Source organism: Amblyomma americanum, chromosome 1, assembly GCF_052857255.1.
Source record: "Amblyomma americanum isolate KBUSLIRL-KWMA chromosome 1, ASM5285725v1, whole genome shotgun sequence".
NCBI classification, from domain to species: Eukaryota; Metazoa; Arthropoda; class Arachnida; order Ixodida; family Ixodidae; genus Amblyomma; species Amblyomma americanum.
In genome coordinates, this window is record NC_135497.1 from 155,537,193 (window position 1) to 155,559,256 (window position 22,064).

At 43.2% G+C, this 22,064-nt stretch overlaps 1 protein-coding gene across 1 annotated transcript in view; it reads left to right on the top strand.

The window, feature by feature from the left end:
* LOC144113991 (lipid scramblase CLPTM1L) overlaps nt 1-22,064 on the top strand; it is a 70,477-nt gene that overhangs the window by 4,984 nt on the left and 43,429 nt on the right. Inside the window, exons 4-8 of the mRNA XM_077647413.1 lie at nt 4,320-4,536; nt 8,623-8,753; nt 13,991-14,063; nt 14,711-14,828; nt 21,899-21,993. Of these exons, the coding sequence (XP_077503539.1) occupies nt 4,320-4,536; nt 8,623-8,753; nt 13,991-14,063; nt 14,711-14,828; nt 21,899-21,993 (634 nt within the window). The remainder of the gene's footprint in view (nt 1-4,319; nt 4,537-8,622; nt 8,754-13,990; nt 14,064-14,710; nt 14,829-21,898; nt 21,994-22,064) is intronic.

Sequence of the window (22,064 nt, forward strand, 5' to 3'; positions counted from 1 at the left end):
CATTTCTCTTACAGCATGTTCTTGCTCCCTCATGCGCGTCCGCCATCTCACCTACACGCGTGCCATCTGGTGGACCAGCGCCATAAATTGCTAGGGGTGGGGGGGTTTCAATGGGTTCCCGCATGATGTTGCTGCGACTGCACTCCAGGCACGGATGAAATTTACCAGAAACATACATCTGTAGTTTAGATGCTTATAATTACTCATGTACGCCTCAGTACATATCTTGAAGCTACGTTTCTGAGACATCTGTGCATTCACTAGACTTGCCTTTATTCAATTTCAAACGTTGAACTGTCGTGGCGGAGTAGAAGCATTCCCGTTTCGCACTCCGGAGGCCCGGGTTCGATTATAACCTACATTGCTGTTTTCTTTTCATATTGTTTTTCAGTTTGTGTGGACACTCTCTGTCCACAGCTTCTGTCCACAACTTTTATCCATAGCGCCTGTCCACAGCTTCCGGTGACGCCACTCATGAGCCAAGAAATGCTTTCGCATTAATGTAGGCAGCATAGCTCCAGATAAAAGGCCTTGGCTATAGCTTTATATCAGTCGCAACCGAAAACATTTCAGGGAAAGTGTTTTAATGACCCGCATGAAATTTACTAATTTGGCTTAGTTATTTTTTTATAATACGATAACTAATTGAGATATACTGACTGAAACTAATTATATTTTGAAAACAGGCAGAATACATATACACACCAAATATCATTATGATGTCTTTAATAATAAAATCTGGCATTTTAATATCTACGTGGGGCTTATTGCAGTTAAATTAAATATTACATTTAAAGCTATATGTGGAGGTTGGGTATAAGAAAGATCGAAATATGTTATATTTAGACCTTGTTCAAACACAGCCACAGTGGTCAAATTTCGATGGAGGAAAAAACTAGAGGGCCGTGTACTGTGCTATGTCAGTGCATGTTGGAGGACCCCAGGTGGTCAAAATTTTGGAGCCCTTCACTACGGCGTCCCTCATAGCCTAAGTCGCTTTGGGACCTTAAACCCCTCATAAACCATAAATACAGTACAATAGTGTCAGGCGCTCTAAAAAGCAGCCCTGAAGTTTTGACCATTTTTGATATTGTAGTCTCAAAATCAATGCAAGAAACAAGTAATTATCTTCAGCGACTTTTATGAAGTTCATTAATCCTCTCAATAGCACATAGGAATATCACACTGATAGTCTTGCTCAGAAAAATCAACAAAGCATTGAAGTTCATTAAACAGCTTAGAAATTTAATAGTATAGCATCATGTAAGTGCTGGCACTTATGCTCTGCAGTAGTATATATTATTATTCTTTTGTGTTATGATATAGTGAACTAGATAGAGGTAGTGGGGCGAGGGAGGCCGGAGAGCAGCGGCATCTTTGAGGCGAAAACCACAGAAATATTGAGCTGCCGCGTGGTGGCGCTAGTGCGCCTTTCACCTGAAAGCCGCGTATCGCATCCTGCCGCGAGCAGTGGCATGTTTACCGGTTGCCTGCAGTTTCACGTGTATGCTTCGCGTTTTTTTTTGTGTGTGTGTGCAGTATACAGAGATAAAATTACGAGATGAGAGACACTGAATGTAATTCAAGGGCTTGCGGAAATTCACTTCATCCTAAACTTTTTTAAAAAAGATGAGAGTATTAAACGCTTCTCCTGCAAGAACAGATTTGAAGAAAAATGTCGCAGCATATAACTTGGCCTCAGTAAAAACTTTCTAAAAATTTACATTGTGAACAAATTGTTCTACAATATGCACAATTCAGCCAGTTTGGATATTCGCTGATATTTCTGGCGCTCTTTTTTCATCAATAAAAACTACTCGAAAAAATATATATGTGGCATACAGTTATCTGCGTGCATAACCTGCAAGCTCAATTAATGAACTTGAAAACTGCTTGCCGAGGTTTCGATGAGCTCACAGCAACTCGTCCTAGTGTGGAATAAAAATTAGCGACGATATATTGAAATAAACGTAGTATCCCTCGCACATGTTCTTTGGTTATCCTCTGCACTTTCATGCTCCGTCATCTGCTCAAAAAGCCCTAGTATGGCTGTCAAGCTGTTCTCACAGTGTTTGCCAAGGAACATATTAGTAGAGATGTTCAGAAGATATGATTTTATTCGATTTGCCACAGGCTACGTGGCAAACAGCATTTTGAAACTTAATCCCCCGGCTGGCCGCTGTGGACGCGTTTTGATGAAGGCGGAAGTAAGGCACCCAAGTACTGTTCAGTGTCATTGCACGTTGAAGAACCCCTGCGCTGGCCTAAATTCATGCTTAGCCATCCACTGTGGCGTCGCTCATAGCCCACGTATTGCTTTGGCGAGGTAAATTCCATATCTCCTATAAATGTTGGTATACTGCAGGCATCCCCCTTCCGGAGGACAAAACACTGCAGCACACATGCCATACGGGCACGTTTAATGGCATTACATGCCTAAAAGTGCACTCATCAGTGTGAATGGGGTCGACATATGCACCCATCAAGAGATTATACAGTTTCACTTCAGCGCCATAACATACTCCCCGAACCCATCAGCACATCAGAACTCTATACCAACAGCATCCAATATATTGTGGCTCTTATTCCCTGTTTCAATAATGCTGCCTGTGACACTCACAAGTTTCCTTTTATGTGCTCAAAAGTCTGCCCTTTTAGCGTGAAAGGCCGGCTTGTTCGCCAGAAAATCCGGCGTCGGTATTGTGAACAAAAATAACGAGCATGGCTTTCACAGGTGGTCCTCAGAGAACAAACAAGGAGGCAGGTGGGCCACCTATAGGTCACATGACCTTGCGGCGGCGTCACAACTTGCCCATCGGATAATGAACAGACTGCCCACCATGGCAGGTGGCAGTTAAATCAGTGATTGGTCGCTCGGGAAGAACAACCTGGGCCCCACAAGGCCTATACCGCTGGGAGCACCTGGCATCGCAGGGCAGTGGCGCATTGCCTAACTGCTGCACCACTGCGCCGGGAGAGGCACAAGGAATCCCAGAGATCTATGAACGTAAAGCAGAAAATGACCTTCTGCATATGTGAGAATTAACCCACTATGCTATCGCTTCATATTTTTAACGCGGAGCTTAAGTGTCTCCTTCATATTTTGTGCGAGGTATCATGCAGTGCAAAGCAAATATTGTGCAAAATACATCAATGCTGGAGAGTTTAGTTTTAGCACAGGGTTTAGAGCAATCTATCCTTATGTTAGTCGATTGAAGCACTAGTTTACGGAGTAATTTCGTGCATCATCTGCATAATTTTTTCCAGCCACTATCCCGGCCAGAGTGACTGCATTAATTGGAGGAATGCAATAACCGCTGCGCGCTATGTATGTCGCGGGCAAACAATAGTCTGGACTACGCGCCGGCGGTCAAAGTTTTTTTTTACGTCTTACCTGGCGAAAATTAATATATGTGTCACGCATATACAAGTAAAATTTACTTTTGCACATAAAGGGAGGAAACCTTTCTATTTCTGTTACATGACGCGGCAGAACGGTTTGAGCGTTGAAGCGTGGTCTGTTATTCCGCCCGCACCAGTACGTGGTTATGTATGCTCTTGTGGCTCTATAAGCACATGGGGAGCGTCGGTGCATAGCACAGAACCCTAAGTAATTGCAACCAATCCACAGCACCAAATGGCTCCAACAACAATGAATTAATCTGATAGACTGGCCGTTTGTGCTTTGTAGCCGCATTCAGCTGCGCAAGCTTTGTCGGAGGCAAATCTTGGCCTCTGATGGGCGACTTTTTTTGCAGACATCGCTGCCATGGTACGCATTCAGTATTGTTGAACATGGCCATCGTGAGTATACTGACCTGTTGAGTGGGATAACTTTGCGGCAAGCAAGCGCGCATAGTGCGCACAGTGCGACTCCAGCCTGCTTCAGGTGAAAGGAGCAGCAGCACCGCCTGCCGGTGTCCGTGCAAACGGCCTCGGCGCGCCGCTCGCCCTCGCCCCACTACCCCTATCTAGTTCACTATAGTTATGATGTGAGTACTGCTGATGGGGGCTAACGCAATGGGGTTTTTTTGGCTCTGCATGTACACCCCTTTGTCGAAAGTATAGAGTTTAAAGAGTTTAATTCTGGGCTATGCTGTGTGACTTGTTCACCAGCACTCCAGATCTGTTAAAGGTGGGAGAAAGTCTCATTTAAACCCCTCCAACCTTAAGATTCCCAGGTGCTACAAGATTCTCACTACATGGCTTGGAAGCAAACCCCTTGGGTTCGGAACTTTCGACAAAGGCAGTACACTGTCAGCCTTGCCTAAACCCTGAATTAGCACACTGATTATAGCTCTTCTGTTTGAAAATGGCAGAAATGTCAATGTGACACTCCCACGGAGGACATTACGCAATGGCACGTTAGATGCTTATGTGCTGCTGTTGGAGAGAAAAAAGAAGGAGCCGGTGAGATCACTGGAACAAGTGATAAGCATATCAGCTGTCAGCACAAGCAGTAGTCCTCTTACACGTTACTTGGTTCCGACTGGTGAAGAGGTCCAGCTTATTGGAGCTTTGAAATCAGATGCACAGGTGAGTTTGCCTGATATATCTCCATAATGGCACCAATCATACTATTATTTCTTCCTTTCGTAGTGCATTTTTGTTGGCATTTATGTTAAGCTAAAAGAATGTGTTCAAATGGGAAATGAAATAAGCAGAATTTTTAGCTTTATGTGGAAGGAATGTTGCAGTACCTGCTCTTGTATCAGAACTTGCAACACATGCAAGATCTGGTACATGCATGCAAGCACATGTACAGGAAATGTACAGTAAGTTTTGTCTCCTTGACTGCAGCTGTAGTGATTGAATTGAAAGATGTTTTTTAGATGAAAGTTTATAATGTCCTCTTTCCCAGGTGCACATTGCTTTTCAGTGTAGTCCCCTACTAGCAGTGATGCACCTCCGCCTCTCATGTGCTAGTCTTTTGCAAGCGATCACAGAAAAAATGAAAGAGGCTGTTGGAAAACACCAGTGGTGTAGTGCACTGGTGACCTTCTTAGTCAAAGGCAAAGCATGTAACCTTCAAATCTGTCATCTTGCGAAGCAGCCAGAAATTGATGGCACGAGGGACAGCTTAAAGGTGGATGAGGTAAAACAGCCACCCTCATTCTTATATGACAGCATGCAGAGACTAAGGCGGAAGTAACAGCAATGCATCTCTGCTGGTGGGCACTCTATCAAAGAGTTCTGTGGTCTTGGGAATAGTAATGTTCTAAGTTTTCATTTAGTTGCAGTATCATTTGATTCCATTGCTCAAGTAAAAAAGTTATAGCCCAGGAGGCAGCACTTATCAAACACCCTTCGTATATGTGTGTGAACGTGCGTGTCCATGGTCACACACATACAGAGGGTGGTGCAGTTCATGTGAGCTGATTGCTTAACGCTTTCAGGTGCCGTTTTTGATTTCTTCTGAGAAATTTAATTTTTTTGTCTATATAGTTCATGCTGCTCTCAAGAAAGACAAGTCTAGTCTGCAATGAAAAACACCAACAGTAATTGTTTTATGGCCATGTACAAAGTTTTGAAACAAGTTCCACAATGGTTAGAAATTATAACATTGAAACACCAGAATTTGTCTAATGAGTAATCTTGGGATCAGGGCATCCATATTGTTTATTTTGGAGATGTGTGTATCACTAGCAACTCAGAAAAAAAAAAATTATTGCTGGGACAAAACCTGTGTGCACAAAAATGACTGAGAATGTGCTACCAGGCTCACTGTTTTGAGAAATTTTATTTACTGCGTTCGTTAGTTGATATCAAAAAACACCCTGTTTAAGCTATAGTAAATAAGCATGAAACTAAGAAATCATTGCTAGCTATTGCACTCTCTCAGAAAAACTCTCAGTTCGCAATGTACACGTGCGTGCAGAAGTTTCTGATACACAGAAAAGCAAGAAAACCTTAATTATTTGCCAGTCTAAGCATGCAGCCATGAACTGAAGGGTGTGCTTTGTACCTCTCTGCATGACGAGCACAGTGCACCCGTCACTGTCAGGCGAGGTTTCCAGGCAATGAAGAAATCCAGCATTTTCGGGGTTTTTGTGTTCCGAAAACTTGTATGGGAACCTGTACACAATTATGTACAAAAACTTCAAAAGGTTATATAAAACTGGTGCATGCTGTGGAAATTTAATTTATAAAGTATTGTTCGCAGTTGTTAAAAGCAAGTAGAAGTATTTCGAACTTCTTTTTCTTTTCTTTTTGTTTTATGCCACTGGAGACATGCAAAAATTAATGTCAGAGTTTTAGTGCCACGGAAGAAGCCACTGGCAGCGTAACTGCTGTGTCCACAGCTTTATTTCGAGAGTGTTTTCTGTTCTATGCAAAAAGTGTGTGAAATCTTAAATGTTTATGGCAAGGTTACGGTTTGTACACTGTAGTACTCAAGTTCTGTGCAGTTTCGAAGTTATTTTCTCAGTAGTAATGCCATTTTTACATTCTTTTGATTGCAGTCTACACCTTTACAAGGGCAGCTTTTCACATATGTCCACTGCATTGAAGATGAAGTGATTAATCATAAGTGATTAACTCTTTCCTTACAATGGGGAAAATTGCCGCTTTTTTTAGGTTTCATTTTTTTCTGTAAAAACTATTGCATCTAAAATTTAATGCGATACACAAAAACAAAGCTAAATAAATGTGCTTTCTAGGCTTATAAGTGTAAATAAGGAACTGCGTGTTGCAACAAAAAATTTTATTTGCCAAAAACAGGATTTTAGGAAACAATTGAACAAAACTTGTAAAGACACGCTGGTATATAAAAAGAAAAAATCTTCTAGAGTTTTCTGAAATATGCAGTGTTTGGTATTCTATTGACCACTAGTTGTGAAAAAATCGAAGTTGTTCTGTCTTGAGTAGTATTCTTTCTCTAACACAGTAACCGAAAACCGTATAATTGGGCACCGGAGCGTGGCCGCCTGTGTTCCAGGATGTTTTCTATCGTCCCTGATGTCAGAACTGAACCCCGATAAAAAGGCAGTATCTTCAGACTCATTGCTCCTCGGACCGTCTCTAAAATCATTCAAAGACGAAGCAAAGTTCTGCGATTTACAACCTTTCAGAGCGTGCGTCGCACATGTGGAGGCTGCCAAGCAAGTTTGACGATACCACATCTTAGAAGCACGCTCAAAAAACGTGCTTTACAGGAAAAAATAAAACTACATTGGAGACGAAACTTCAGTTCTCCAACTATAAGCCAGACACCAGCATGCCTGGAAGCAACACGGAAGGCTTCGAAGTCGAGTGGTGAATTAGTCGTTAGTGGGCAACATGGCGAGCAATGAGCACCGTACCGCGTATTCGTAGCATGTTAAAAAAGTGCTACCTCGTGGAAAAAAGAAAACTACATTGGAAACGACACCTTGGTTCTCTGACTACAAGCCAGGAGCGCAGAGTGCCTGTAAACAACGCAAAAGGTTTCGAATTTGATGATGGAAGTCATCGTTAGTGGGCTAACAATGTTCAATAGGCATGGTAAGGAAGAGTTAATTAGAAAAGATTGAAGTTAAGAATAAAATTGGTTACACTAGGCAATAGCCGAAAAAGTTTCATTCTCCATCTACAAAGTTTCCTTTAAACCTTGGTTCGTGTTAATGACACTGTTTACTGTCATACCCAGCATGGTGGCTGAATGGCTGTGGCAATCTGCTGTGGCATGGCGATATCAATTTGATGGAGAATGAAATGCAAAAGTGCCTGTGCTTTGCGTATGCCTTTTCAGTGCACAATAAGGAACCTCACGTGGTCAAAATCAGCTTATAGCCCTTTAACTAAGGCATCTCTCGTAGTCCACAAGTAGGTTAAGGGCGTAAAACCCTATATATATTATATACCACATGTTTACAACCATAAAAATTAGACTGCTGTTTTATTAGTTTACATAGAGTAGCTTTTGCCAAAAGTATCGAGAGAGAGAGAGGGAGAGAGTAAGACGAGCTGAGAGGCAGGGAGGTTAACTAGGCGACGCCCGGTATCGAAATTCCTATTGCTCCATGGGGGTGCTCTATGTTTGCTAGTTCCGGCTGTGGTTTTGTTGATTGTGCAGCCAAGAGACACTGAGGACAAATTGAAGTTTGACTGTATCGGTAGAATACCGCATTCTAACGGCAAAAACGCTACTTTGCTAAAAACGGAGCTCTTTTAAACTAGGAAAGGCCAAATACTAAATGGTGTTGCCATCACCGGCCGATTTGGCAAGTAAATTGTGAGCATCTACTTACTTTTTCGGTCGTGGGTAAGACAGGCTAGGCTACACCACCATTCAAATCAAAACAGTGATCATGGCAACCTTTTTGGCGTAGATGTCACAAGTTTGAAACCGGTGGCAAGATTAGTAAATGTAATTTTTTTGGCAATAAATTCTCTTTTGCCACCAGAAAATTATTAGCATACTGAGAAGGAGCTGCAATATCAATTTTTACCAAAAACAAAAGTTGGATGGAGTTGTCCTCAGTGTCCCTATAATGTGTTTTATATTCCTATTATTTTGACAAAAATGCCAGAAAAATAATGCTTATTGTTAGTGTTCATACCTCTGACAGAAAAGAAACTTGGCTTTTGCAAAACTTGTGTGAGAGTGAATGCAGTGGCCATTTTATTTTGGCATTTTCTCAGGCACAGCCATCAGGAATGCAAGAAAGCAATCCAATCACTCACTGGAACCCCAAGGTAGAGGTGAATATCATGAGTGACCCATTCCCCATCAAAGCAAACCAGATTCCTGGTGAAATAGCCCACTTGCTTCAGTAAGTGTAATGTTTTCAGTTGGCGTAGGGTTTATTGCACTTGTGGTGGTTAGAAGATGGCAAAACATTATGCTGCCATGAATGTATTAAGTGTAACTTGTGAGAGCTTATTTTTTGGACAATCTCAGTGTCGGGCATTAAGAACATTTCATATTTTCTTAAGCAGCCTATTCGACCAAACTACATAGAAATGACTTACTTGACTCTGTAAAGGTCATTTTTTTCTTTTCTTTTCATGGCTGTCTCTACCAGGTTTCCAACATTACTAGATTTGTTCATAACAGGAATTGTTATGGAAGCTGTACAGTAGAATCTCAATCATACAAATCTCGCGGGGTCACGAAAAATATTCGTATAGTTCAAAATGAAAAAAATTTGTATGCAGAATTTGCGCAGATATGTTTTTGGCTGACGGGGTTTACTTACGGCTGTGTGCCACCGCTGACTCGCATGCCGCCACTCACTGCTCGCTGCGCATACTACGTGACTGGTGATGGTGACATTGGCAATGTACAGACCGCGCGCCCCCTCTCACTACTCGCAGCGATGTGCACAGCGCAGCCGGTGATGCCGGCGTCGGCATTACTTGGGCAGCAAGTACTTGTTACTCGAGGGTGCAGTCACAACTTGCGAATTCGTATCATCCACAGTGGGGCAAGGGGTTCATAACATCCGAAATTCTGCCCATTGCACACAGTGCATTCTGGCCAGGGCATTTTACGAATTCGTGTCATCCAGAAATTCCTTTCATCCGGGATCTTATCATCGCGATTCTCCTGTAGTAAGCAAATGTACCATAAAAACCGGACTATAGGTCAGACCGGAGTATAGGTCGACCCCCCAACTAACCAATTCTAAAAATTTAAAAAATCTTTTTCAATGGAAAAAGTACTGAAAGTCACCCTTACCTTAAAACAAATGCGATTCAACAGGTTGCACAATGGTGACAGTATTTGTTCTCATTTAAATGCTGCTCATATGTACACCTGGCCAATTTTTTTAACAGTATCGCGTGCCCATCGATCCGCGTGTTTGTCAGCACCTTATCATTACGGCATGGAGCGGCAAAAACAAACAAGGTACGCGCATGTGTACCCATGCGCTTACTCCCGCTTCTTTCGCCGCTCCGTGCCGTGACTTTACTGCTTTCACGCGGATGCATTCGGCAGTCACAGGCAGCGATCTTGCACGCAGCTCGCGGATGAACTCCGCAACCTTTCCTTCCAATTCTGGATACGCTGTGGTCCGCCCACGGAATGATGTTTCCTTCTGGTTGCTGCAAGTTGTAATACGCAGCTTCTGCCTCTGCCAGTACCGAATGCTCTTTTCAGATACTCCAAATTTGCGCTGTTCCACCATGTTGCCGTGAGCTTCTGCGTACCCAGTCGCGTTTTGCTTGAAGGCAACCGTGAACTGCCTTCGGGTTTCGCTCATTTTGAAACAAAATGTGAAAAAGCAGCCTTTAACCAAAATAGCCTTGCAACAACGGAAACACAAAATGGAGGTGCCACAACGTTGCTGCTGTTGATGGCGATGGTGATGAAGGCTGTTGACTTCAGCCGCCCATTGTTGCAAGACTTGCATAGTTTTCCGCCAATGACCGATAGACACCATTTTACGAGGAGCAGGCAGGAGAGGGAGAAATACTCTCAAACACGTTCACTGCGTCCTCCCCTGGACTGATAATCCGGCGCACGGAGCAACGTTCGGCTGGTTAGCCACCGGTCAAGTGCGTTTGCGTCTGTACAACAAAAGCTGCAATATTGTACGGAAAGCCAGTGTCCTCTAGACATCAGTGTTTTATTGCCGGTTGCGGCAATAGTCGATGGAAGTAAAAAAAAAAGCTGCAAGTATGTACGCGCACCATGTTATGGAAAGGTCTCAGCGTGTCTGCGATGTCTGTTTCTTCACCGCTTTCCCGCCGGCCCCAAGTTGCATTGGTAGTGGACGTAGTTGGCAAACAGAAAATACTTGCACCAACAACAAGCTTACGCATCAGCGCATTTTGTTTTGTGAATGAAATGCAGACAGAAGCAAACCGATTGCCCGTGCTTGATATCGGGCACGTAACGAAGCACAGCGCCTGGTTTGCCAAACTATACCCTGTACATAATTTTAAGAGATCAAGCTTTTGGATGGTCTTGGCAAAGCTGTTTTAATTCAGCAGTACAAGATGTAAAGACTTCGCAAATGTGGCCACAACTTCGTTTCGCCACCCCACATGTTCACGAATATCGGGAGCATGTGGGCATCGCCAACTAAAAAAAAAAAAAACATGCTGTTAGTACAAAAATACTAACTTCATTTGCACAATGGCATGAATGATAGCGGCGATACGAACTTTTACCCAACTGCAAAGTGAGCATTCAAAAATGCAGCCACGGCAACGTAAGAAGAAAGAACATACGGCATGCGCGGGAAATCGCATCGAATGCACTGTAAGAAGATGCCCCTACCCGACTGAGATTGGAATTCTCAACGCAGGTGTGGCTGTTCGGCCTGTCAATAAGCGGTAATAGCGTTCTGTTAGTGTACCAACCTTTCAGTCCATGTAATGACACATTTTCTGGTATTTGTGGGCCAGTGAGTACTGGCGGGAGCAGAGTAGGCAAGAATGCGTGTTGTTTTCAGTGAACTGGCTTGTAACGCTCGTAGTATGAACAGCCCTACGCGAGCGGCAGGAGGGAGAGAATTTCAATTTTATCGCGCGTATCGCCGCAAACAAACGCTGCAATGATCAGACGTGGATTCGTTTCAGTCACAGAGCTCGCTGTTGTCTCCCGAATGTTCGGTCTGTGAACAGAGTACTCTGTCGTAAGCTCTGCATCTAAATTGTCACACTCGCCACGTCCAAGCAGGCAGCGCAAGCGTTAATTAGAAACTGTGCTCCACGAAAAACGAGATATTCGATTGATCTATGTGATCTTGAGTTTCAGCACATTTCGCTTTTGTTTTTCCAACATGCAACACGGTGCAACTTTTGCCATACAGGCAACCAGCGACAAAAACTACACGCGTGAACTGTGAGCATGGCACTCACCAACGCTGATCGTTCGCTCCATCGAAGCATGGTCGCTTGCTCCTGCTGGTTGTTGCAGGCGCTAATGGCACAGCACACACGAGGATTAACACGAGGTGAACCCCCACGCACAATTTTTAGGCTTGTCAGGAATAAAACGGATGGATGACACTGCTAGAAACTACACACTGTTTTGTCTGCAGCCCACGGGCTGCTGATTATCAACCCATGATGACGTCGGCGGTAGGCGGCGCTCGGGTAAAGCAAACATGGCGGCGCCCTGGTATCAAAACTAAAATCATGTATATAAGACGGGGGTCTGCTTTTCGCCATGATTTTTTGAAAAAAAGTTCGACCTATATTCCGGTTTTTACAGTAATAGTTTTGTACACAGTAACTAAGCCAAGCTTTGATTCATGTGCATAATTAGAAGGGCTAATATGACTAGTCTCAAACTGGTGATACTGGTCACATCAAGTCTCACTTATTCGCGCACTTTGAGTATTGAACATATCAGTATGGTATTGTTAATGGATATATGTATCAGTATGTAGGTGTTGCAGTGCGCAGATTCATCAGTATACAAACTTCTTAGTACATCATGCTTTTGGTACATGATGTTTTTGAATACTGGGATTTAGGTACAGTCAGCAAGCTCTAATGTAAATGCGTCAGTTGTTTTTTGAGCGGGGGGTATTTGGCATGTGTATCAACTGGGTTACACTCGTTGAGGCACTTAAATGTGCTATGTCGCCGTAGCACATGATACTCGATGCCTGAATCAGTTTTTGTTTCTGTGGCTGCTGGGTGACCTCTTTTATCGTTCAGAATTGCATCAAGTGTCCTGGTAATTATACTAGTGCAGGTTTTGTGTACACACTATTGTTTTCTTTAATCAGTGCAACCAATTGTTTTATTGCATGCTATCTTTCTGGGCCCAAATTAATCTAATCTTGCAGTGTGTGTCACTTAGAAACAGCCTGTGCAGTTCTACTGTCCTTTCTTTGATCCCGCGGACAGACGCCTACCTTTTTCTAAAACCACATTCTGCCATGCCTCCATCTTTCACGAGATGGCACACACATTGACATCATTATGAAACTGTCAGCATTTTGATAAGCGGCTCTTTTCTCACCTGTTTTCTAATATGCATCACTGGCCTACAAAAAATAAATGTAAGACTGCTCTAAAACAGTGCGTATGCAAACCACTTTGCAGAGGGAACGCCATTTAAGTTTCAAACTGGCCAAGAAAAATGGAACTTCCCAGCCTTCTAGGAAGCAATTTAATTTATGTTGAGGTTATCTAAGTTTGCTAGAATGTATTTATAGAGCCTACAAACCAACATAGTCTTCCACAGGAGGAGTGAGACAATATTAATAGGGAAAGGCGTCAGCCTAAGAGACTAACTTTTTCCGCCGTTACTTGCTGCAACTCTGCAGGAAGTATTTAGAGGGTTGCAGTGGAAAATACTAGGTATAGAAGTTAATTGGAAACACTTGGCAATAGACCAATAGGGCAGTAATGTACTACGTAACAGACTATATTCACGTTATTCTTGAGGTTAAAGAGAAATGTGAAGAAGGAACTAACCAAGATTTCCTCAATGATAAGCAAGAGAGCATGCATGTCCTTCATAGATTATGATAAAGCATTTGATTCATTTTAAATGTCAGCTGTCGTGTAGGCATTATATTAAAAGGGCAAGAAGGAAGCTGGAAGTCTGTAACTATACCAGAAAATACCTGCAGAGGCAGTGGAGTGGCTGTATTCTTCATCAAGAGGAGCAAGAATAAGGGTCAGAAATGGTGTCACGCAGGCTGACACTGCACAAGGATGCCGAACTGGGCAAGTTGGAGAGGATGCATGTGTTCCCTTGCTTTCATCCCATTCTTCTTTCGCGCTGGTTTTACAAAGAGGCTGACACTGTCTCTCCACTTTTATTCACTGCATATTTGTCAAGGTGTTCAGTGTTGGACTAGGAAGAGTTCAGGCACGAGAGTCAGCAGAGAACATCTTGGTAACTTTAGTTTTATGTGCACTCATGTACTGAACAAAATGCTCTGACCTTGAAAGTTCTGCAAGTGATCATTTTTTGGCGGGAGCCAAGGTAAAAGAAAAAAGGAATACCATGCTACATGTATAATTTTTTTAATTTCTTGAACAGAGCCAGTCCTGAACTTAATTACTTAAACAATGATGGTTGCTCTCTCTTCAGACTGACTTCTCGACGAGAATATGTACCTATTGTCCACATGACTGATGTTACAACAAGGGAAAAGGATTTTATAGTAAGTTTATTTTGTTATAGTTTTTTCTACTGTACTTGTTTTCGTTCAACATGCAGGGTGTGAGGGCAGACAATGTATTTAAAATTTTGCTAAAAAACTTCGGTGAAATAATATTCTAGTATTTTAATTCAGGTTCTGGCAAGATATTTTTCATGTTTTGCTATTCATAAATGTATTCGTAGTCTCTTTTCTAGCACGGATAGAAATTCTTTAGATGGCTTTAGTTATAGTTGCTGTTATGATGCTCTTATTGCACAGACACTCAAGCTCTCCTATTGCGCAGGTTAAGTTCCTCTAGCCTGTATGGTCACTTTCTATTAAAGCAGATGACCATTTCTAAAAGAAGGACTCAGTGTTAGTCTGGTTGAGCCAACATGTAGATAGTCACCTTCGTACTACTTTAGATTCTACTGTTCATGGCAGAAAAACTACTCTTGTGTCATTGCAGTGTTGCATGTCTGAAAATGCTGAAGTATTTTTAGATGTGCGTACAGTGTTATGGGATATATGGGCACAGTGTTATTCGCTGCCTATTGCATCAGTGCTGGTTTCGCCCAGCCGTTTTTCACCTGTAAATGAGCAAGCTGACTGTGTGATTTTTACTCTTTAACCACTAATAGCTGAAAATGAATTTTGCAATGTTGCAGCCTGTAAACAAGAGCATTCCTGAAATGCCATTGAAAATAGTTATTAGCCCAGTGTCTGTTGGCCGACTGCGACTTATGGTTACTGTCAACGAAGCTCTGAAGTCTATGCACGCATTTGGTGAGTTCTTTAAACCTTTTATACTTATGTTTGCAGTATTGACCTTTCAGTAAGTAAGGGCATTTTTTCAATACATTTGAGTTGCTAGCCAAAGGTGCTTTGTACATCAAAACAATGTTCACATTTAATAGTAATTACAGTGAAGCATAGTCGTTTATTAAACTGCTGATAAATCTCAATAGGGGCTGCCGCAGCGGCTCCGTGGTATGGGGCTCGACTGCTGGCCCAAAAGACACGAGGTTGATCTCGGCTGTAACGGTCGCATTTCAGTGAAGGTGAAACGCTACAGGCCTGTGTACTCTGCAATGTCAGTGCACATTAAAGAACCCCAGGTGGTCAAAATTGTCCGGAGCCCTCCACTACGGCATCTCTCATAGCCTGAGTCGCTTTGGGACATTAAACCTCATAAACCAAATCGAATCTCAGTAGGCTTGAATCTTAGTGTAACTAAAATGTATACATTTAAACATCATTGTAATGTTCTGTGCATTTCTATTAAAACCACCCTCATTACTGATTTTATTTGGCAGTTGAAAATTCTCATATTGCACACTTTTTTAGCCGGGTGCTAAATACATGTTAATGGCACTAAGGTCATAAGCCAAATGCCTCACTGCATTGGTGCGTATGAAAGTGTTGAGGTCACGTTGATGCTAAAGCACTGCTGAGAAGATATTCTTTTATTTGAGAAAGGACCAGTAACTAACCAGTGCAGCCATTTCTGTGGCAAAACTCACGTGAAGAACAATAGCCAAGCTGTGCAACTAATGCTATTTCCCTGCATGGTTTTTTTAAGCATGCAGTGAGAGCAAGAGCTAGCATTAAAATTTTTTTAATGGAGAGGTCACGCAATGTTTTGACAGCATCCTTAGCCAACTAGGGTTTACCCTCAGCTGGCACAGCCGGGCAGTATATAATGCTTGTAGTCAAGTTCTTCTGTCCAACAAAGCAATGGTTTAGCAGATGAATTTCAGTAGCTAAACCCGGATATGACAAAATTGAACAAAGGCGGGGATTTTTTGTTGCATCCAGGTATTCGTTACATGCAGACTTTGCGAGAAGACTTGAATGTACCATGCAGAACGGAAGTAAGAAATAAATGTGGGTGAAATCACCATGAAAACGTTTATTGAAAGCCTCGTTACTCGAAGTCATAAATGAGGATAAATGTTTTGCGATCACGCTGATAGTGCGACTGCGGCAGCAGCAACCGCCATCACCTCCATCGCGGCTCACGCAGCGCTGTTATGAGTGAGAGCGCGGAGGCATAGTGGCCGAGCTCAGGAGTGCACACACTGCTGCCAGCAGATCGGCCACATGCCATCTGCGCAGGCACCTGCTTCTTCCCCGCATGTTTCCTCTCTCGGTCTGCCCACCGCTGTTGCACAAAGAAAGATTCTTCACCTTGTGTCACCGGCGCACTCCACCGTCCCTGCTCCTGACGGGTGAGAGCCGTCGATGCTGGAGTCACGCGAGCAACCGCGCGGCAGTGATGAGCGCGCATTGCTTGTGCCGCGTCTCTTTTGCTATGTCCTATTATTTTTCGCTGCTTTTGAGCCTGAACTGTTGTAGTGCCACGTGGTACGACGTAGCTCTGATGCACCAACGGCGTGTCGTGTCAACTACGGTCGCTCGTTGCAATTGTAGACGTTCCTCTCATGCCAGTTCATGCTTTGTCGTCACGAAACTTTTCTGCCAAATTTCATAACTGAGCACAAGCGAAGAGATAGTTGGCATATCGAGTTCATTATGTCAAGGTCAATCACCACAGCACCTTCGTTACATGGAGGTCTCAAACATGCGCGCTTCAATGGAGACGGTGTTGGGGAATTGAGAAACTTCGCAGTATCGAGGAATTTGCTATTTAGAGGTCCATTACAGCCAGGTTTAACTGTACCACTTTATTCTCGTTAAAAAGAGGTTTAGCAATTTTATTTTGACGGTATCACTGCACATCAAGTATCACTGCATGTTTACTCTAATCCTCCTTAGTCTATCAAAGTCATCATAATAACATTTTAATCTCCTCTTTGTCATTGGCAGGAAAGAAAGGTACAGCTGTGTTGTAGGTTTAGCCATGTAGTGCCATGGTAATGCAAAGTTGTTGTGTTAGTGCTTTGATTTACAGAAGGCTGACTGTGCTAACCAGTTTTTATAGTACATGTGGCAGCATTTTATAGCAATAACTGTTAGGCACCTGTCCCTGGCTTGCGCGTCGTAGTCGCCACCCTCGGCGTAACGAGTGGCTGCATGAATGACATTCTCCCACCGGGTGGATGTTATTAATGCCCTCACCGATCATTAACGCACTCACCTTATGTCACGGCCAACCTGGTTCGTATAAGCCTATGGCTGGCTCTGTTTGGAACAACCGCCTGCCATTGCAGGGGTGCATCATTTGACCACTACATCAGTGCGATATGAGGTCACTGTATCTTTTCTAACTCAAAATATCCCCAAAACTAAATGCCTACACAGCTATCACTGAATCTCGCGTTACACAGTTGTAACCATCCTGTGAATTTTTTTCAGCAGCTCCTGCAATGTGCCTTATGTCACCATGCAGGAACTGTCTACTTAAAAATGGAAATGAGAGCATTTTTAGTGCACCACATTCATGATTGTGGGAGGCGTCTTGTGACTGAGCATAGCCAGGATTATTGCACCCATGCATGAAATTCATATTGCTTTCACAAAAAATGTAACATTTGCTCAGCTGCCAACTTGGATGTGTGGGTGCATGATAGTGGCAGGTGTGTTCTAGGGGCTGTTGAGGCTGTAGTCCCCTTTAGTATTAATATTTCGACCACAGTGGCCACCTAGTGGTTTTAGCATCCGCCTCGCATGTGGGAGGTGCATACTTCGATTCCTGGTGCCACTGAGTGAATGCTGTTTTTTCCTTGGGTACAAGCGTTCCCCTGGCTTGTTGCTTGGCTTCTCTGGAGTGGTGTGGCTGGAAGATGGGTCTTTGACCCCCGTCTTGTACGGACAGAAAACACCTCGTGCCCTGGCGCTTATTGGCCAAAGCTGCCCTTGCGCTATCACCAGTTGTTGGTGTTATTTGTTTGGTGTTGTGCTCCAAGAACCAGAGATGAGAAGATGCGGGGAAAGTACATGCTTTATCTCCAGCATTTATATTTTTTGCATTCAGGATGAAATAGCAGGGTGTCTACCAACCGGGAAAACCGTGAAAACCGTGAAAACCGGGAAATCTCACAGAATTTGGATAATCTGGAAAAAAGCAGGGAAAACTCAGGGGAAACCCAGGTCTCCCGATTGAGGGCTAGCGGCTATCCGGAGCAGTTACTTGGCGGCATTGCTGAACGCTTACTAAGGGAAGTTACTGGGTCCCATAAGACTAAAAAACCGAGCTATGAGGGATGCCGCGTTGTGATGCCGTACATTCATAACATCTCCCACAGAATAAGGAAGACAGCTAACAAGTACCGGAGTTGAGGTGGTTTTTTCAGCCCCCAATCAGCGCATTGGAATGTGAAAAACGGTCGACGAGAATGAAGACCACAAAAAGAAACTTGGGTGCAACGTCAAACACAATGTCACCTATGTTGAGTATGATGAAAACGTCATTTATAGCATTCCGCTTAGCTCTCAACGAACCTGCGTAGGGCAAACGGGTAGGTGCCTGAACAAGAGGCTTAGAGAGCATGAAAGATTATGCGAACAAGTTGCGCAATTCGGGAATCTGGCACCACATCGTGCACACTGCAAATGCACCGCGATGCTAAAAAGCACCAAGGTAATAGGTCGGGCCAGAAACAGGCGGGTACGCGAAATAATCGAAACTTACACTATGCATGTTACTCCAGATAAGCAATGCGTCAGCTCCCCTTCGGTGATGTGAGGGAGAACTGAATTAAACTACCTCAAGAATACTAATCTTCAGCTGTTGTAAGGGCACGTTTTGATCATTTTTATTTTTATTTATTATTTTTTCTTATCACTCTTGTCAGCGCCGTGCGTTCTTCCCTCTTCTGTGTATGATGTCATGTTATCATGTGTATATAGCCATGTTTTTTCAGAGAATAAACAGTTGTTAGAAAGTGCTTCGTCCTGTGTGTTCGTCCCTTTTCGTATTTTGACAGCGCTCACCAATACCTTCAAGAACTCTTGAAAATGTTTGTGTAATTTCAAGAGCTATTGAGATTCTGCTGTACCGAAAAATGTGCGTCGAGTCGTGTCGAAACGAGAGCAGCCGACTGACCAGCTCAAGTTAGTGCGTGGTCGAAAGAGCCATTCGCGATCCTCTGCTGTCTGCAAAGCTAACCTTTATGCTTGGCATCGCAGAGGAACTGCAGCCGTTCCTGGCTCAGTTCCAGACCGATTCGCCTATGCTTCTATTTTTTGGCACAGCATTCGAGAACCTTCTACGATCGCTATTACGTAGAATAGTAAAGAAAGTAATAATGGCGGCGGACAGTCAGTTTAAGTTGATCAAGGTGGGCATGGACCGTACTGCGAACATAGTTGCGATGCCCCAAGATTGACCTTGGGTTTGATACGAAGAATGCGCTACGAAATGCCCCTAAACTTCCAGATTCGTCTATCCTAGGGTTAAGAAAGGACTGTGCCACTTTCATGAACTGGGCCAAAAAGATCGCGGAGAAGTCGCCGTTGAGGTTCAAGCTGGCGAGGGGATCGTCATCTCTGGATCCCGCGTGTGCACTGATTCCTGATCTCGGGAAACGACGTCTAAATGATGCACTTGAAGTTGTAACGAAGCACCAATGAATGACAGAACCTGACCAGGCAATGAGGTCCTACAAGCATTTATGCCCCCTAGCCTCCACGCAAGTGGCATTGAAAAATTTCAATAGGAGCACATATCGGCTGGATGCCCTTTGGGCAGGCATCTGTGGTTCGAACAAAGAACTCTTCACATTTGTGAAGGTTATTCTGTCTTGTTCGCACGGAAATGCATCTGATGAGCGGGGATTTTCTATTAACAAGGAATGCCTTGTTGAAAATCAGAAGGAGCAATCTTTGGTCACCCAGCGAATCGTGTATGTCGCCGTAATGTCGGCAGGAGGAGTTGCCAACGTTCAGCTGACCAAGAGGATGCTCCAAATGGTTCGTGGGGCGAATGCACAGTGGAAAAAGGAGCTGGAGAGGACGAGCGCAGAAAAGGGCCGATGCACTGAGGAAGGAACGGGAAATGAAGCGTGCCGCCGCTTCTGTGAAAGAGCTTGAGCTGAAAAAACAGTGTCGGCTGACGCCGAGATGCAAGTGTCGCTTATCCAAACAAAAATAAACCCTTTAAAGCAGTGAAACAACACTGAAGCGTTGCGCACGAAATTGAGGTTGACTTTCCTGTGTTACTTTGAGGTTTGTTGCTCTTTCACTTCTACAAACTAAGGTTTCTATAATCTGCAGTTCGTCTGAATAGGCTTGCTGAGAGAGAATCGCACTTGTGACGCTAAAGTTCAGATCCCACACAATTGTGGTTACTATCAGTAGATAGAAATATCTCACATTTGAAAATATTTGTTTCCGCATGCATCTTCCTTTTAGTTCATATTTGAAAATGTTCAATTCAGTTCGCAGTTTGTTTTAGCATATTTTCGAAGATATTCGATTTGTTATGCATTTTGCCAATCTCTCCCCTTTTTTTAAATTAAATAAACTTTACTCCTTACTATTCAAATAGGATTAAATTATTTTTATTTTTTAACATGCTTACTGGAGAGTGATACCATCAGGCGGCATTGTTTCGGCTTGTTTTCGCATAGAACAAAGTACTGTGTCAGTCTCTGAATTTTACAAATGCACTCAGGGAAAACCTGGAGAACTCGGGGAATTTGGAAACGTCAACTTGGTAGACACCCTGGATAGCTACTGCAGATTAGTAGTACTGTTTTGAAATAGGAAAAATGTTCTCCAAGTCCCCGAAGAACTGTCTCTTCTTAAGAGTGTGAACAATTCAGCTCAATATTATCAGTTTTAAAAGCGTAGTACTGCATATCATTCTACCCGGGTTGTTCCAGCCCTGTGCTTTGGGTGATTATTGGGGTTTAGAAAAAACCTCACTGTTACTAGTGTCCATTTTGTTTTTGACATCTTTGCTTTTTTTTTTTTTGCCATCAGAAAAAGGGTCAGTTGACGCATGAGTGCAAGTGCACAGAATAAGCATGATCTGTAATCTGACCGGTCCCCGTAAGGACTGCTGTCTGAAAGAGCCGACTGATTGGCTGAAGCAGCAGAAGCAGTTGTAATATATTTGTTTGTGAAGTAAAGCATTTTGGACCAGCTGTCAATGAGCAACATGATGTTTAATTGCACTCGATCTGGCAAATCAAATGTCTTACCAAATGCTTGCTGTATGAGCATTGTTGCCTTAGTACATTAACCTGCAACTTCAGAGGCACACCTTTTTGGAGCAATCACTTATTCATTCAAACACACCAAATCGGCGCTTAAGGTACTACGACATCACTGCATTTGTATAAGAGCTGCAGCCAGAAGCAGTGATCACAAAGATGTTTCTTTTGCTGACAGATTGAAATATTCATACATATTTTATCTGCACATATCATTTGTTTTTAGTGTTTTTTAGCATTTTGTGCTTTGAGTTTGAAAATCACTTTACTCAACTGGGGTAAGATCCAGGCTTTGTGCAGTCTGAGGAAACAAGTGTAGATGGTATGACTGCATTTGTTTGAATATGAACAGACACAAATATATCTGCTGTTTCAGCCTAAGGGCGTGCACTTCAAAGTATGTGTCACTGCAGGGATTGAAGTCAGAATATGGGCCGAGGTCCAAAGCCTGCTGCAGACATTCACTCTGCATGAATTTGTTATCCTGTGGTCTGCATAGTTGTTTCAAGGAGGCTTTCTCAGGCAGTAAGCAGTGGATTTTAATAGGTGCCAATGTGTAAGTAGTGTTGTACTATTGCCAGTGTAAAATTGGTGGTGCCAGGCATGGCTATGTGCACTCTTCAACATGTGCACTGAAACCTTTTTGTTACACTGTATTGCGCTATTTTTTTTTATTTTGAGAAGACTGGACATGATGCTCAGTGTTGCTGCTATTCTGTGTGCTTCTCCCGGTAGGTCTGACAACTAAGGACACAGATGAAGTGAAAAGCATATTTTTTGACACCAACTTTTATGTTCTGCTCATGACACTTCTGGTGTCTGGTTTTCACGTGAGTAACTTTTTGCATGATTACATTCATCACATATGGATGCATAGTTCTCATGCTATGTCTCACCATAT